Raw genomic sequence first — 19,131 nt, 5'->3', positions numbered from 1 at the left:
GTTCAAACACTGCAGCTTGCTTCTCCAAGCACACTAATTTAGCTACATTTAAATCTCATCTTAACCATTCCTTCAATCCAGTGATGCCAGTCTTGGTATTTATGACCCATCCATTTTTCAGCTTCCTCTCCCTTTTTGCAAGGGAGAAAGGGTGGTTGTTCAAGAATATTTCATTTTTCTCTCTTGCCAGTGAAAGCATCTCAAGCAGAGCAAAGTTTTAACTGTGTGTTGTACTGAGCCAGACACACTATGCAGCATTAAAATTAAATGCTAACTAGAAAAAGGTTCAATAACTGAGCAAAAACCAAACAATGCAACTGTGTAAGAGGATATACCATTAATCTGAAGATTTTTCCCTTCCTGGTCACAACTCATTTACCAGCATTAACTGACAGCATTTCACGTGTATGCTCACTAATAAGCCACTACTTAGATTACTCTGCTTTAGCAGCAAACCCCAAAGCAATTAAAAGATCACATGACAGGTACTGCAGGCATCTGTTCACTGACAACTGTTAAGACTAATGGTCATTAGTTTAATGACTCATTTTTAGTCTTCTCTACAATGTGTACAGTAATGCTGGAGGACTGATACCGTGAAGGGGAAAGGGCTCTTACTGAGGTGAGAAAAGATAAACACAGGCCCAGATGCTGGAAAGAATGAAATAAATCCTCTGAACAAACCAGAATTGCTGAAATGTTAAAAGACACAGCTGAGCAAGTCAGACATAAAATGAAAATAGGAACTGCTAATTCAGAACAGGGTGCCTCCTCTAATCAGGATAGTTTCAACACTACAACCTTATCACCCGTCTTTCGTGTCCAGCAAATAAATTTTGGTAAGCAATTTTAAAAGTATCCAAGTGATTACGGAAAGGCATTCAATGAAAAAATAAAGGCTAAAAAATGGACAACACTCAGGAACATCAATAATTCAAAGGCAAGACATTGTCTAGTTTTGGAATTTAAAAATGTATGATGCCCTATTAAATGCTCAGCATTTTCTTTAAATATTTTAAGTACCAAGTGTCTTCCTTGTGACTGATCTCATTATATAGTAATTTTAGTCTTCTCATGGTCAGTATTTCAAATGCAACAAGTAGCAAGTGGGAGTGAGTGAAGCAGTTATCACAGAAGGAACATGGGCCCTGTGATTGTATTCCTGCTCGCTCATCTTGTATTCTCATCGAGCAGCTGAGTGAATTCCTCCTCTCTGTGTGCACTGCTCTGGGAACTTGGCCCCACGTCCACAACACGGATTTGCCAATACATACCACCTGCACTCTGAGGGAACGGAAGACCTTCCTGTGGAGGAATATCTTCCCATCCTGTGTGGGTGTACAGAAGCAGATGTGTATGTACAATGGATAGTTCCCAGGACAGATGAACTGAGACATGTCATAAGTCATGCACTGCTTTCCAATTATGATTGTCTTTCTACAGGAAATTTAACAGAATAATTTTACTCCGGAATATCACTCTGGAGTTTCTGATGCCATAGCAGATGGATAGGAGGATAAATGGTCATTTCCTTCTCCTAACCAGCAGTTTGAAGAAGCTAACTGGAGAAAGTGATAACTTTTCAGCAGGTACCAAGTTACTGGTATTTCACTGAACATACCAACAGCTGAAACTTAGAGATCCACAACTGGGTACAAAGCACAGACTGCAGTTAAGCTACTGAAAAACCCTCCTGATTGAACAGTGGAGGCTGTGGAGGGACTGACTTTTATTGTTGCTGCTGATACACTCAAATCTCTTAACACACTTACCTTACATGCAAAATGAGCAATCAGCTCTAAATGCCATGGACAACCTTTAAAGGCCACTCATTCAGCCTCTCCTGCTCCAGCCAAGTGGAAAACATGACTATTTTGCTCAGAATTAGGATGACAACTAAGGAAAAGCTTTTCAAAAGCAGTTTTTATATACTGAATTCTGAAAGAGTACATGTAATCCTGGGTTTTCCCCTTGAACTTGTCTTTTGAAGAACTGTCATGCCTCTGGTAGGACATGGGATGCTCTGCTCACTACTTTTAAAGCCAGCAAGGGCCAGGGGAAATGTGCAGTCCCCAATACATAACTCATGTCTAACCAGTGGTGCAAGATCACCTACTCTTGTGTATCTAGCAGCTGCTCTTTTACCACTACCATTTGCACTTCAGGTTAGACAGAATTCTTGACAGAATAGTTTAATTTTAAAGATTTACAGAGGGTCACTATTCCTACAGAATGTTTTTCAACTATTCCTGAGCACTTTTGGAAGGATCTGTGGCAATAACCTCCCCTGAATTTTCTTATCCACAGTCAGCTCTTAGTTTGCCAGTACAAGCTAATGTGAGCTTTGAGGCCAACCCTAACAGCTCAGTATCTAAAGCTTTAGCATGGTTCCAGATTCTCATATGTTTGTCTTTAGCATTCTAAGACTTTTCAAAATACAGACAGAATCCAAGAACAATGGACTGTGCAAAGGGAAGGAAATAAATTCATCTGCCCTTTTAGTTAATTGCAGAAGATTCCTTTTGCCCTACACATCTATAACTTCTCAGACCAAAGACAACCACGACACCAGAAACTGCTGAAGCTGGAACCTTCACAATCTGGTGAACTTGCAGTGGTGAAATACTGTGATCCTACTGATTCAGTTGATCTATTCTTATCCTGCATAATTATGCATTTCTTCACGTTCTTTTCTTCACTGCTTTGCAAATTGAAAACAATAAGAGACTCGCTGTTAAGCCATGCTGGAATTATCTGTGGCAATATTCCTATTTTCATTTGCACGTTTTACAGTCCTGGTTTCCTCTGCACTCTACACAGAGTAAAACACAATTATAAGAAGCCTAAACAGCAACCATTTAAAATAACAAGATCCACATATAAATCTTAACCTGTGTATTTATCTGCAAGATTGGCTGTACTTGGAATAATCAGTCCAGACCATCTCTATTTCAGAGCCCAGTTCTTTTGGCCAAGATAGATGTTCTTTTATCGTGATTATAGTGAAAAAGCCAACTTGCTGGCCTGACTCAGGCTGTAATTATTCTGTGTCTTTATACAACCTTTTTATAGTTCCTGGTGGAAAGGCTGAAGGAAATCCTACACATCGTAGAAGGTCTAAAATTTTTTACCCTCTTGCAGAAAACCATTCAAAAATGACTGAATGAGACTTATCCCTTCCCTATATGATTTTTCAATTCTTCAAGTTAAGCTAATGCTAGCAGTGATTTCCCACATTTGTTATTAAAGCTAGAGCAACACAAAAAGTACTGACTGCAAATTATTCTATAAAAAAATACAACCAATTTAAAAAAAACAAACCTGATTACCTACTTGTATAAAACCCTCAAAGAAGCAGCTACACACTTTAAAAGGAAGTGTGGGACAATAATTAAGCCTCCAGTTCAAAAGTTCTAGGCCAAGAAGACTTAATGTGGTCTCTAAATCTCAAAACAGTCCAAAACTCTTCATTTCTGCCATTTACAAACATGGAGTCATTCCAAATTACCTAAAAGTCATAAGAATCCAAACCAATACCTATTCTAAACCAGTGTGTTCTGTACCACTACTTCCTGGGAGGCTGGGGGCCAAAGACACATAGGAAAGGGAGGGTCTCCCCCACAGTTCTTTACAAGGTATAGAAATTACATCTTAAAAATATCTAGTAATGTAAAAGGAAACCTTGTGCTTAAATCCTCAAGTCTACTGTGAGTGGATAAATAAAAAATCAGGGAACCCCACTTAAATAAAGAATCCACCTATTGCTACTAATTATATTTTTCTCTTCTCATGTAGATAAAAAACAGCCAATTTGTACTATTTTCAGAATAATATTCAAGGAACAGAGGAAGTTATGTACAGCACATTTTAAACAAAGTCAAAATACAGAAATCAAATTCAACTTCAGTTGAGGAAAGTTTTTAAAAAATTAAAGTTAATAGAATAAACCCTCCTCTGTAAATCTCTTCATATAATTTCCTTCAGTTAAGTTAACAACATATTGGATTTAAGTCCATACATAACATATCAAATGCCTTTTTTTTTTTTTACAGAGGATCTATTCATAGTAGCTTGTATTTGCAACATATGCAGCAAATTATACTATTAAACACTTAATCCAAATAAAGTTTAAATTTCACCCCTAACAATAAATCTTGTATGGTTCTTGCTCTACTTGAGATCAGATTCTAGAAATAAACAATAAAAGTCATTGGTATCATGACAATTAATAATTGAGCACTTGAGATATATTTGAAATACAGATTGTTATGTGGAAATGTTCTGATGAAATATTAAGACTAATCATTAAATTTTTTGCAGTTGGTAAATAAAAAATATAGAATAAGCATTACCAAGATGTAGGAAAACATCAGGTAGGTGAGAGCCTTGCAATTCAGCTTCCATGCCCCTGAAAAGCAGGAGCTCTCCTGTGCCCTTCGGAGCAGCCAGGACTGAGCCCTGTGCAGCTCCAGAGCCTGGGGGAGCTGCTGACCCTCATCAAAATCCAGAGGGAAAAACCCCTTCTGCAGCAGAGATCTCTGCTACTGGCAGCCACAGAAACTGCACTGCTAGGGCAGCTCTCCTAAAGGAGCAACAGACACAGGTGAGCCACACCAGCATTTTAAAAGCTGCACAGAACGAGCATCCATGAAGAGAACTGGACAAATTTCAACACAAATACCTGCACAGAGTAATGAGTTGCTGAAAGCAAGATCCATTAGAATCAAGAATGGCCCCAGAAATACAAATTTTACTCCTACTCAGGTGCTCCATACATTATTTCTGACCTATCTGGTGCTAATTATGCAGCTCTGAACAGGATTTTTTTTTTCCTAAGTTATGTTATTAAAAGAGGCAATTCCAACACAAAATCATGCAAGCAGGTCTCTATTTTACAAAACTTATCATGCCACTGCAAGTCCCAGCGCAGGTATTCAGGCTAGCAAAATGCATTACCCTTCAACATGAAGCATCATTCCCCATTTTTCTCACCTCATATTTTTATTCAGCTGTGCAAAAAGCTCTGATTGTGTCTAATTTCTCAACTAAAAATAACGCTGGGATAAATCGCTGTTTTATGCAGCAGAATTGTAAATTTTATATAGGGAAGAGTCCATCAGGAACCTGCAGCTTTCTAACACTTAATTCTGACTAAAATTCGGCTGAAGACAATCTCAGTTTGCCTGAGACTTTGTCAGGGCAATCACATATGCTACACATGCATGTATTTCCATACACATAGGAACAAAATTTAAAATTTCAGCAGAGAATTGAGATATTGCACGCCTGAAACAGAGAGTTGTGTTTTTCTAGGGTTGTTAAATGCTCCTCATGAAAAAACATGCTAACTTTTCTCTGCAGGCAAAGGAATAGTCTCTTTGACAGGTACTCGGTGCTTTTGATTTCACCTAAATGTAGTTTCTCAGAATACAGATGTCTAACTCTTTCAAATCCATCTATCCCAAACACTGAAAAAAGAATTGGGTCCTTCATTACAAGAGCAGGTTTATGAAACTGGACCTGTCTCCTATCAGCTGGGGAATCCCACTACTGAAGTCACTAAATTGCTTTGGTAATGTGGAATAAATCTATGAAGGTGTTCAGAACAGTCTGATTTTGGGAAGAGCTGGGGAAGAACTAGCAGGTGCAAGGATGTTGCACTTAAAAAAACTCTTTCTCAGGAGACTGGATAGAGTTGATGACATGGGAAACGTGGGTTGCCAACTTTCTACATAGTATATAACTCTTGGAAAATTAATTGGATTATGAAAGTCAAAGATAGAGGCAGCCAATTACTGAAAGATAATCTAATTGAATTTTGCCAATTTTATCTGAATGATTACTCTCCAGATGAAGAGCTAGTGTCACTTTTTGATTGTTGCTAGTCTTTTTTATTCACTTCTCAGCTCACTTCTTTCACAGACCCATCTGGAACTAAGAAACCACATTAGTGGAAACTTCCCCCAACCAAAGGGTTGGTTTTGTGCAGCCAGCTAAGCTTTCTCCACACTTAGTGGAGCTCTTCTTGAGACAAGATCATCCAAACTCAGCATCCTTACTCTCAGAGTAAGACATTCTTGAACAGAGTGAGGCAATGTTGAGTGGTAACAGCGGAACCTAAAGGTTGGCTTTGACTATTCTGACCCAGACATACACATTAGTAGTTAATGTTTGCATTATTCATTCACATTTTGTGCCAGAGGAATCTTACTCCATGAGTTAAATTTTATTCATAGCTCAAGTCAACATTCAAAGTAAGACTGGGCTAATATGGAAGCAAAGACTTATAAAAATTGAAAACTCCCTTTGAAACACATGCTTTCCAGTAAGTGCAGCTAGCAAAATGCAAAACACTGTCAACATTCCTGCACCATGATGTCAATTTTCATCTGCACAGACAAAATGCTGCTACATGTAGAAATCAGCTCTGTCTTCCTCGCTGGTGGTGTACTCGTGTCTCCCTCTTTTCACTCTCAGAACTGCACCATTCAGTGGAGACTGCAACCCCTTAAAAGGTTCAGAGACATCTTCTGAAGATAATAACTCTAGCAAAGAGCTGCATTAATTTTTAAAATTGAGTTTCACCATTCAGCTTCAGTTCTACTGAAAAACAATGCACATGCTCTAAGGATCAATTTTGATCTTTGCCTCTACAGCACTTCAGAGGAACTCCTGCCAACAGAGATGGACCTTAACACCTGACAAAATGGTTTCAGTGACACAAAATAAAAAGTGACTTGTAAAAAAAATAGAAATCACTTCAACTCCTGCAAGGTTTATAAGTAACAGGAAAATTATTTTATTATTTCTGCTTTTTTTTTTTCCAGAGAGACAAATACAGCCAATTTTCAAGAAAACATCTGCAGGCACCACTTTTAGATGCCATCTGTCCTTAGCAGTTATGTGATGAAGAGATGGAGTGATTCACACCACACTACAGGAAATGTGATGGCCAAGTAGTTAGCACTACTAAAATTCAGCCTCAGTTTACTTCCTATGGACAGGTCCTCCTCCAGACAAAGTCCCACTGATGTCTCAGGCAAAGTGCCTGCAGACTTCACTTGTTACTCAGGTGGAGAATGCTGTCCTGTTGAAGTAGAAAATCTGAATTTTCAAAATAAGGTCTCACTTGTGGCACAGGAATCTCATGAAGGATCTTTTTCAGAACTGAAATCTTGTAGAGCTTGGAGTACAAGAGCCCTCATACTATCACTGATTTAAAGTGAGCTTTTGGCAGACAAGGAATGATAAGGCACTCGACAGCACAGGTGAAGAGGAGTAGGGTCTTTTCCTCAATATTCTCAAAGACTGGTCTTAACATTTGAAATAGTAAAAAGAAAGTTTCTAATTCCTACATTTCCCCCATTTCTGAATAGTGGCATCTATGTGACATTACAGATGGCTCACAGAAGTCTAAATTCAGCAATAAAAATAAGCAATTGCAAACAAATGCATCACTGATGTCTGCTAAGGACATAATTCAAGCAAGTTCAAAAGATCAGAACAAAACCCACATGTTTTGTTATCCCAACTAAGGCCCTTCTCAAGATGGTTATCTACAGGAAGAAATTTTCTCCAAGAAAAGCTTAGTGTTCTGAGAACATCTCTGTTTCCCTTGGAGAAGCCATGCAGCTTGGAGGTTTTTTAATTAAAATTAAATTATTAATTTTTATTTATGAGCGTAACAAAATTTTCCCTTTATTGTCACACTACATAAGGGAAAAGCTTTAAAAGGTTGGGTGTTAAGAACAGGTGATGCTAACAGGATATTGGAAAGGCCCATGAGACTTACAATATTAAGTAAAATGTATTTGCCCACTGATCTAATTGCTTACTAATTTTCAAATCTATTCCCACCAGATAACTAATGGCATTTTAAGCCAGCTCCTGGCATTAAAAACACATTTATAGTTCCCTCCTAGCAGAAGATAAACAGCTGCATGGCAAAACCCCATATGTTAAGACAGCATTCTGGAGGTTTTCCTTATAGTTTTAACCAACCTATTGTGTTCCAAATTTAACTGGAAGAGGGAGGAAAAGGAAACGGGAAAAGCATTTGGGTGTGCAGTTTTACACTGAGGGGAAGGCAAGTGCTCTTTCATGCAGGGAAAATGTTTGGAATATTTTTGCTTTACAGAAGGACTGAACACATAATCGAAGTGGAACTTAAGCTAAGCCATCAGAAGCTGTTTATGCATCTTCCTCAAGAAAATACTAGTGTTTGTTTAAAAACAAGGAGCTATTCCAGTAATTAAGCCTGAATTTCCTTGCATACTTGAAAAATCATTCTAAAATTCCAACATTTGAAAATATATCAGAAACATCCTAAAAATGTTCACATGAAAAAAAAATATATAAAAATTAAAAAATATTCCCAGCAGACAGAAAGAAGCTCAGAAAGGAGGCACCCATTTAGGTTTAGAGCAAGTTTCCATGTCCAGGACTATTGTCCAGATACTCTTGGAGTTTACAGCATGTATTTCTTTGTTAATTTTTAAATGATGGTTCATAAGTGACATAATTCGAGAGCTGGTTCTAGTTCAATGACACTGAAGCGTTGCCCCAAGGAATACCAAAATTACCTAAGAACAGCTGAACTGATTCAGACCAAGGAACCACCCAGTCTATCAGCTTCCAACAGCAGCCCACAACTGGACACCCAAAAAGCATGTCCAGAGCAAGAATGCTGCAATATTTTCCTGGACTCACCTTGCCAGCCTGCTGGGGTTCACCTGTACAGTACTGAAGTGGATCTTCCCAGTACTCGTCTCCCCTGCCATCCATGTAACCTTCCACTCAAAAAGTATGGGAAGGAATGCCAAATATCATCATCATTACATGGGAGAAACCCACACTTCATATTTTCATTCTCCATCTTGTGGTTTTACTTAAAGGCATTCAGTTCTTACACTCAAAGAAAGAAGTTACCAGCCTAACCTGCCTAACCTTTCCAGCCCATTTATAAAGGGATTTGAGCTGTATACAGTGCACCAACACAGGCAAACCTACAGTGAAAGGATGGTACTCTTTGCTTTGCTTACACCTCCCTTTCACATCATTTCCTAACATTCAATTAGCACTGTTAACTGCTGTTAAAATTGAAAAGACTTATCTGAGAATCACCAGTCTAGAGAAAACATATAATTTTTCAGTCACATAAAGCACCTTATATTCGTTCAAATGAAGTTATAAAACCAGGGGACAAAACCAAAGCCTGTTCAAGCAATCTTATCAGTTAGCAAAATCCCCTACACAGCATAAAGCACACAGAGCCCATCTCTCCAGGGATGGATGGATTCTCTGTCCTACTTTCAACAGAAGTGCTGATGAGATCAGCTGAAAGAATCCATAATGTGCCACATGCACCTGGCAGTTTACAGCTAGGACATTGCCTAGCAGGCAGATAATACTCAACACTACAGTGCTATTGGGGTTTTCAGCCAGCATCCCTGTTACTCAACCAGGGAATGATTTAAAAGCATTTAAAGACTCAAGAGAACAAAACACCAAATGAATAATGAGACCTTGAAACCATCTGATAAGAGAAGACTCTCGGGAGAGGAAGACAAACTATATATTAGCATATTTCTTTTGTTGTACATCCACAGAAAGCACTGAACTTGTTCAGCCTTCTGCTTTCACACCACTGCTACACCATAAGAGGCTGCAGTAGTCAGAAAGAAAAGAAAATGTCCACCAGAAGAGACAAATCTGAATTAATCAGAATCAGTACCTGTCCCTTCACATTTCTCCATCCCAGTAGATAGCCTCCAAGAGCCACGTATATAAGCAGGGAAATTGCAACAAAAACAGGGGGGATTGGAGTTAATTTCTTGCTGAATCAGACAGCTGGGAATAAAGCCAGTTCCTGCAATCTTCTCAGAGCTTCAGCAAGGTGCATGCCAGGAAACACTTCTTGCCAGACACTGAGGAAACACAATCCTTCACTCTTCACGTTCTGCAGCAGTGCAGGTGTGTCCATGTCACCTTATTCATTGCTTCTAAAAGGCAACTAAAACTCTCCTCTACACCTTGATTTACCATGCACTGAGCCCCTACAGGTCCTTTCACAAATACACTGTAAATGTTGCCCAGTATTACTTGCATGCACTAACAGGAGACTGCATCCTATAAATTTTAAGCAGCTTCAATTTTTTGGCAAAGCACCTGATGACAGAAAAAAACACCATTACATAAACACAGAAATATATGTTTCAACATATAAACAAACGTTCCACTTATTTAATGCTACAAATCAGTCTCATTAAGCAGTTGGGACCTCCCACCAGGACACCAATGACAACCATTAAGATACAGAAACAATCTAGTAACTTCAATCGTAAATGCAGTTTTAATATTGCTTCACAATTTTGTTGAGCTAACTTGAATTCACGGTGTTTCTAGTGCATCCAGAAGCATGACAAACTGACAATTCTTGGAAACCACATTTCTCAAAACAGTCTGAAAACATTGTTCTCATTTTCCCTCCATAATGATGTTAAATCTAATAAATACAAAATTAGAAACAGAAATAACATTGTTGCTAAACACTTTATGTAATATGTTGTCTGGAAGGGATTTATTAGGACAACTTTTCAAAAATTGCCCTCTCTTTATAAACACATGACACTTGTACTTGCACTTCTCAAATATTATCAAATAAGTACTTGAGTACTAGAATTCACACACCAGAAACCTATTATTTCAAAAGAATTTTTAGGGTGAAAATTTTGGTTTAATCAGCTAAATATGATGAAAAATAAACCAGACTTTTTAGAAGTGCCTAAGGCACCTAATACCTGGCTCCCATTAGGTTAATTGAAATTTACCTTGTTTTGAGAAATGCAGCTAAGCATTTATCAATGCAATTGAGTACTTAACAGTGTTTTTGTTTAACATCTCTGCTCTTACTGAAAGTCATCAAAACAAAGACTCCACAAACCCTTCTGAAAACACTGCTCTATCTGCATTAATTTAGTGCTCTTGTATGGCTGTCATCATCCAAAAAGGAGTTCATAGAACTGTCCTCCCTCCTACAAGTTGAAGTGAGGGAATTTTGAAAATCTGCCCCTCAAACGCAAGGGCACTTGACAGTTTATATTCTTCAGCTAATATCAAGTTCTCTCCTTACAGGAAAGGAAGTTACATGCACAATTTCAAAACCTAAAGGAGTTATTGTCTATCACTGACAATAAAGTGAGTGCATGGGGCACATCAGAACTGCAGTTCCTGCGTGGGTCTCAGCATTCCCTCTGGAGTTACCTTGGCTATATCCAATGTCCCCTCTGGAATGTTGTGCTCACTATCAAACTGTACTTCAAAAATAAACCCATTCTTTCACCATGCACAAACTGTCCCTGCTTTGCAGAGATTTTACCTAATAAGAATTACGCTGGAATTGTTCAAGTGTGACCGTGTTGGACTGTGCACAGCCACAGAATTATCAGTACTGTTAACTGTATAAAACTGTACTAACACATGGATTTGACTAAAGTGCAACATTTGCACAATGTCATACAAGTTATACCTGAGATTTCTTGCATAGACTTACAATGCCAACAACTATAGATGCATGCTTATGACTCTGCTTCCATTATCACTGAATTCATTTTACTACTCGATTGCAAGCCATATTGGAGCTCCTGGGGATTCAGGCGAGCATGGAGAAATGTTTAAAGAAAAGCTTTAAGCACAAAAACTGAACATAAAGACAAATATGTGAACCTACAGGTTACAGAAGTAACAGCAAATAAAAAGGACTCCAATTTTAAAATGTGTGTTCTTTTGAAGCAAAATGCATTATATTGGATGGCTAAATCTTGAATTCTGGATTAAGAGTAGGAGTTTTAATATCAGTACAATCAATCATGTCCATTTTCTGTGATGCAAAGGCAGGAATGGAATTTGGTGCACTGTGCAAAACTTGCCACCTCAGTGCTGTTTATGGCCCAATTTGGTAAGGAATACGAGGGATGCAGCCACACCAAGCAGACCTGAATGAGTAATTATCAGTGACTAAGCATTCAAGTGTCTTCTAAACCAAAGATCATCCTAGAGCCATTCCGTCATTTCTTGACTACTCTTTCAAGAGAAATTCAAAGCCACTGGCAGTTGTTAGAAATTATTCCTATTCTTGAGGCTTCTCTCAGTGTACCAGACTCTTGGATACCTGGCTTTGGAAACAAAAATATGCAGCTCTACACACAACTAATCTGAGAATTTCTGTCCAACTTTCAGTTTAACTTCACGAGAAATTATCATCATAACAAATAACTTAGATAGTAAAGGAGTGCCTCCATTGATGACATCTGTACTCTTGGTCCTCTCCCATAGCGGACTTTAATTTTTTACGACACATTTTAAAAAGTATTCGTACATAGTTTGTGTCTCAAGCCACAAGAAACAACAACTTTTCAGGCAATTCCACTATTGGATTGTAAACCAGGGGTAACAGCAGTTCAGATTCTATGAGCACTGGCTGAGCAATCATTATCAGTCATAAATTTAAAGCACATTCAGAAATTTAAGCACAAGTTTTCTGGTAATGCAGTCACTAAGTTGCAACCTTGTCAATAGCAATGAATATTTTAAATCTAAATACTTGTACAGAGTCTCAGATGTGTTATTTGTCTTTAGAAGCAGCAACTCAATCTTCACACTAAGAAAAAAACCACAGGCCTTTTGAGGCTGATGGCAGAACTCCAGATGGGTGCAGAATTGCCACCTGCCTACAGAAACAGAAAACTGCTTCAGGGTTAACTTGGGACTTTCCAATCTCACCCTGATATTTCTGATCTAGGTCACTGGAGACTTAAGAATGTTGTATGACATGTAGCTCATAATCTATTTTCTGGACATCAGTGTGCAACACATTCAGTGACTGTAAAACAATCCAAAGGTTTTCCACAAAGATGGTCTCCAAGTCCACTATGTCATATAATGGACATCAGATTTTTGGCCTTGCACAGCTCAGCCTTAAAGACATTTACTATGTTGGTAGTTTTTGGCAGATTGGTTATGGCAGAATCATTTTGAAGACAATAATGTTTTCAGTATGTATATCCTTCATTTCCAAAATATCACAGATAGTTAGAAAAGACCATAATGCAGGCAGGGATTGCAGGAACATAAATCATGGAAGCAACCAGCAGTTTATTGAATGAATATACGACCTATGAAACTTTCCCTTCCATAGAAACCAAGACTTAATGCTTCTTAAATATCCAGACATGGTGTCTTTGCTGTTACTCCCTCTGCACACATTACCAGCCCCATGGTCTTTGGAGGCAAAATGCACTGACTTGTAGAGGGTTTAATTTGGACTATAGGAACATAAGAAAGTATCAGTGTATTCCTGATTTGAAAACAACATACCAGAGAATAAATCTAAAATGAATCCATGTGTAAAATTCTTGATATATATTTGCCCATACAAGTCTGATAGCCATCGTTCCTCCCTGCCAGTAATCCATTAGTAAGACTATAAATGTACAGTCCTACATACATTTCATTACAAATATAATGGTGTAATAAAGTATCATCACAAGGTTAAGAAAGAGGTGGTTACCAGGCTGAACATCCTGCCTTTTCAATTACCAATATGAAGCAATGTATACTCAAGAGATCACTTCAAAACAGCAGAACTGGACTTGGACACTTGTACTTTGTTAGCTTAACCTTCTCCTAAAATCTGCAGAATTAATAGCTCTCCTGCTATAATGTGAGGAAAAATAAGGAGACTTTTAAACAATATTTAGCAATAAATTCAAGGCTAGGGATGTAGTTAACATTCCCAAATACACATAATCTGTAGAATACAGTAACTTCATTGGGTAGAATTATCATTTAAATCTTTAGAAACAATGAGTCACGCCATGTTGCTGCTACCATTTGATAGACAAGTTGTCTTGTTTGTTTTCAAGAAAAACATACATATGTAATCTGCTTGTATTACCACTGGCTTTAGATTAATGCAGGTCCATTAATTTCATTTATATTGGCACATACAAGAAAAGGCCAGCTCTGTACTTGCAAAAGAACATGGCCAAGCTTTACCCACAAGGAATCTTTTCCTGAGTGATTTATGTCACTGCTCTTGGTCACAGAGCAGATTTAACAACCAGGCAGCTCAACAATGCTCAGGGGTAAACTTCTCCCTGGGTTATCCTAGGAAACCTAATTTACCTACTAGTATAGCAACTAATTTGCCATTGACAAAATAATTGTCAAATTTGAGACACAGCACATCTGCAAGGGCAGAGATAATTTTGGAGCCCAGCTAAGCACCACACTGCTCATTACCATGCTGTGAGGGATCAGAAAGGACTCCTACAACCAAAGTTAAGTTCCACTGCTTCTCAGGAACAGCTACCTCTTTTTCACAACTTCTCATGTTAAAGTTTTCTTTGCATTACATTCATACCACATTTCCACCACATTCTTTTTAAATGGTCATTTTTTTTACTCTGTACCTGCCCCAAGCAGGATGAAATTAATCAATTGCACATAAGTGATATGACATAGACTTGTGACCTTGCCCAGCATCCAATTGTTTCTAATTGATTAGCTCTAGACATAAGCACTTTAATAGCCAAAAATAACAGAAGTGGAAGTTATGGTACAATATTAGGGTAAAATGACTGTGTGTGGTCCATTTAGTATGGCCCCAAGCAACCAATTAAAGAATTAATGGTTATTGGATACCAAAAATGTTATGTTAAATAATGTAAAAGATCTTTAATGTGCCTAAAATTGTGATAAAACACCTAAAACTTAGGAGAAAAAAGGCCTACAAGATTGGGGTTAAGTGCTAATGACTCAAATATGCCAAACAGATTACAGTATTTTAAAGGACAATCAACACCATAAAATTTGACCTGGACTGAAGTGTTCATAAAGCTACTCACAATAGCCAATTGATTACTACAATGTGTTTTGGTTGTTTTTATTATAAAGAGACAAGTGAAGCTTTGCCAAACCATTTGTGGAGAAGAGGAAACTATGCCACTACTGGTTCCAGCTCTGCAGTAAGAAAAATTGTGAAAGAAAAAATACAAGGAAAACACTTTAAAAGCAGAAAATGGTCCCTTCATAACCAAAAGGCACAAAACCAAAATTAACATGTCCCTTCTCTGAGCTTCTATTCTTATCTTGAACAGAACTATTAATGGAACTCCATGAACTATTTCCTGAGTGTTTTATAGGGCTGGGTACTACAGCATCACTCAACTGCTTTCACACAAAAACACAAACTGAACAGGCACAGCAAATCTGTAACTTTTCCTTGCATAAGAAACATGCAGGCAAAAAGCAGATCCCACTGTTGCCCTATCTGTTCAGACATGAGTTGAATACACTGTGTTTTACTGCACAATTAATACAGATGCAAACATTTACTTTGATGGCAAGTTCTTTACTCAAGTAACCAGTGCACTGGTTAGCTGCAGCCACATCCACAGAGAGGAGGTGTTCATCCCCTGCCAAATCACTCTCAGCACTCAGCAGTGCTGCTGAGGATGCAGGGGAACCCCATTCCCACTACCCTGAACCTCAACATCCACCATAAACTGATCACAGCTTACTCAGCTGTCTAGAACAATCTTCTCAGTTCTTTTTACTCCTTTTGATATTACTTTTGCCTCCTGTAGCATTCTTCAATTCAAAATTCTTCAGGATGTATGTTTATATACTGTCAAGCACATCAGGCTCCACTTCTCAGCATTGCAATAGTACAAGCAGCACACAATAACACCGATTTTATTTAAAGAATTTACTTTTGTGTTGAAAACTACTAAAATGCTTCAAAAATGTTCCTATTTATTATAAAAAAATAATTCTCAGTTTATTTAGTTATCTTTTTCTATAGATTTATTGGATTTATGTGTATTTATTACCAAAGAGTCCTTGAAATATTTTGTGCTGCGGGAAGTATCAGTATAGAGAATGACATATTGTAAAACAACATCTCTGCAGCACACCACCACACCATATTTCTTGAAATACTCACCACTTGGAACTGATTAGGCTCACGTGTCAGGCAATAGATCAGATGGCAGCTATGGTTTTGCCTCCATGGTTCCTGTACTCATTGAACACTTGGAGCAAAGACCTTTTTGGGCCACCTCCCCTGCCTTCCCACTTGCAAATGCTTTAGATGTTCCTACCAAGGCATTTCTATAACCCTTGTCACTTACAGCACCTTAACATTTGTCAGGTGCTTAAACTCCTGGGGGCAGAGAACAGCTGTGCTGCCTAGAAAGACCCATGGCATTACACATCTGGAAAGATCTCCCTTTGGTCACCCTTTGGTAAAGTCAGCTAGAGTATATTAAGCAGGAGAGAGAATATTCATTTCCCGCATGAATGTCTTTGAAAGAATGGTGAAAGGAAAATGTTCTCATTGGGAAGCTTTTAATTACAAAGCAGCTCCTTTAGCAGTTTTCTGGTTTAAAACAGTAATGCAAAGTGTGCAGTAAGATCACCTGATACAGGACCAGAAATGACAACAGCAACAAATTCATTACCTACCTGTAGGTGAGCATAGAGAGCAAAAGCCATCCAAGTGATCTCCCAGGACAGCCCAGCGGCTTTAGGGCTGGCCATCCTCACGCCTTGAGGCTCTGCCGAGAGAAATAGTTTCAAGTTACAAACAAAACCGAGCGGGCTCCGCCAGAATTTCAATGCCTAAAGCGCAGTGGGGCGGCCGCTGGCAGCGCGAACAGCGCAGCGCTGCGCTGGCCAGAGCGGCGGGCGCGCAGCACATGCCATGAGCACAGCCCGCAGGGTGAGGCAGATCCAACTGGGCACCGAAATGGACCACAAGGAGACGGTCGGGGAAGCTGGCAACAGCGGGCAAGCTTGATTACTTCCTGCATGTAGAAGAATTTATCAAATTGGGAATCCCTCCCACTCTGATCTCTCAAATGTAAAATCCAAGGAGCATAGAACTCCTGATGTACTTTCCAGCACTTTCACCATTCAAAGATGAAAGCCCAGCCCTGGGATTTCAGCAGTCATTTGCACTGCCTTTGAAAGCTCAGAGACTAAACAATCAGGGCTCAATAAGAATTCTGGAAAAAAAACCAAAAAAAACCCCAAAAATCCATCAAATTAGGAATCATCAAAATTACAAGGCCAGCATGGGCTTGTCAATTTAAAATTGCCAAAAACCCCACCATGTAATATTACTAATTCTGTTATTTTCTTGTGCCAATGCACCTTATTGCCTTAGACTATACACTACCAGAGTGATCTTAAATCAGTGCAAGTTTGATGCACCCCCAATACACACACAAGCAGCCCTCCTTTCCCCTCAGCCACCACCCCACAAGTTTGCCAAGTCACACAGAGAATACAAACTTCTCCTTCAAATAAAGTACTCGTTTTTAAAAAAGCAGGCATCCCAAAGGAAAACCATCTATCCAAACAGCTCTTGCACCTGTTCAACCGAACATAATTAAGATTCCTTACAGGAAGAAGCATTTTATTCCCTCCCTCCAAAACCGTCGTCAAGTTCCCCTCCGTCCTAAAATCATTAGAACTCCTGGATGCTTTTGTCGTTCAAAAGTATCAACTATGACAATAAAAGAAAGAAGACTTATTTCTCCCCGTGTCCAGGCGTTGCCGAGAGCCCCAAGCGGCCGAGCACAGCGGCTCTGGCGTTTCCCAGGTGCCGGTGCTGGGCTCCCGGAGCCCCGCTCCGCCGTGCCCCTCCGGAGACTCTGCGGAGCCCGCTCGGGGCAGGGGTTCGGGGCAGGGGTTCGGGGCAGGGGTTCGGGGCAGGGGTTCGGGGCAGGGGTTCGGGGCAGGGGTTCGGGGCTGCCCTGCCCCACGGCCCTGCCGAGCTCACCCACCTGGTGCGGCGCGCCGGGGAGCGCGCAGCGGGGCCGGGAGGGCGGCGGGGAGCGGGCCGGGCACGGCCGGCGCACGGGAGAGCCGCGGCTGTCACGGCACCGGGGATGCAGCATCCTGCCTGCCCCGCCAGCGGCGGCCCCTCCCCGCGCCGGGCTCCAGCCCACCGCCGCGCCCCAGCCAAGGTCCTACAGGCTGCTGGCAGCGGGCCGCCCCCGCCCAGCCCGGCCCCGGCCCCGGCCCGAGCCGCCCGGGCGCCTCCACCTGCGGCGCGGGGCCCGGCCCGGCCCGGCCCGGCTCGGCTCCGCGGCTCGCCCGGCGCCCCCCGCGCAGCCGCTGCCCCCCCGGCCGGCGAGAGCGGGCGGGCGGCCAAACCAGCCCGTTCCCCACCCCCCGGAGGCGCTGGCGACGCTCCGATGTCGGGGGCCGAGACCCCGGCAGCTCGGGACCAAGTGGTTCGTCTTCCCCCGAGGGGCGAAAGCTACCGTGAAGTCAGCCTCCGAATCTGATGCAAAGCAGCTTCCAAAACCACAACCATCCTGTGTCTCATCTGCAAGTAACTCTCGCTATACGGCTACAAATCTGCTCGCACACCGAGTAGGTCTTTAATCATGCTGCCCTCTACAATAATTTTAGGTTTCCTACTGTAAATCTGGCGAATATGTCTCGTACGACAGCTTTGCTCTCGTTCTCCCTCTGAGCTTCGAGCGGCTGAACAGGAACGCCAAAATCCTCTACCTTTGCTCTACGGCTTCCACTGATGTTCCAAGCTTTCGTCGAGTCCGCTAAGAGCAGCACGTAGAGAAAGGGCTCTGATCCCTGCCACTGAAGTTAAAAATATGCTCCAGTGAACTAAACATAACCGATGAAGAGTTTGTTCAAATATGTTGCACTGGAAACTTTTCCAATCTGTTTAGGTTCTCACCAGCAAGGGAAGGCGCCTCCTCTATCGTTAGGAGCAGAGTGCCCTCTGCTGAAAGCAGCCCGCAGAGCCCGGGACAGCCCGGCCCGGAGCAGGCGAAGGCTCGGGGGGACCCCGCAGGGACACCAGCGCTGCCCGGGCTCCCACTCAGCCCAGACACCTGAGGCAAGCTGCTTTTCCTAGTCTGTACGTGATGATAATAGGCTGTGAACGGGCAAGAGTGCTGCTAAGGACCCAACCTCCCATTTTTCTAATACTGCTCAGCTGAAAGCGTATCAGCTTCTTGGAAAGCCTGGCTTTCCATCCATTCCAGTTGCCACTGTTACTTAAACAGTCCTTTCACTATGACATCAGTTATA

At 40.7% G+C, this 19,131-nt stretch overlaps 1 protein-coding gene across 4 annotated transcripts in view; it reads right to left on the bottom strand.

Moving 5' to 3' along the window:
• The window catches only part of ADAMTSL3 (ADAMTS like 3), a 170,750-nt gene extending 151,967 nt beyond the window's left edge, over positions 1 to 18,783 (bottom strand). The window contains exons 1-2 of one of the 4 annotated variants that reach the window (XM_072934075.1): positions 18,496 to 18,783; positions 16,528 to 16,619 (exon numbers count right to left, since the gene is read on the bottom strand). In XM_072934075.1, coding sequence (XP_072790176.1) covers positions 16,528 to 16,602 — 75 coding nt within the window. In that variant the 5' untranslated portion in view covers positions 16,603 to 16,619; positions 18,496 to 18,783. The other 3 variants (XM_072934074.1, XM_072934076.1, XM_072934073.1) reach the window with 3 other exon arrangements.
• Between the last annotated feature and the right edge of the window lie 348 nt (positions 18,784 to 19,131).

This window comes from Taeniopygia guttata, chromosome 10, assembly GCF_048771995.1.
Source record: "Taeniopygia guttata chromosome 10, bTaeGut7.mat, whole genome shotgun sequence".
In the NCBI taxonomy this organism is placed as follows: Eukaryota; Metazoa; Chordata; class Aves; order Passeriformes; family Estrildidae; genus Taeniopygia; species Taeniopygia guttata.
This window is presented reverse-complemented; position numbering and strand designations above follow the sequence as displayed.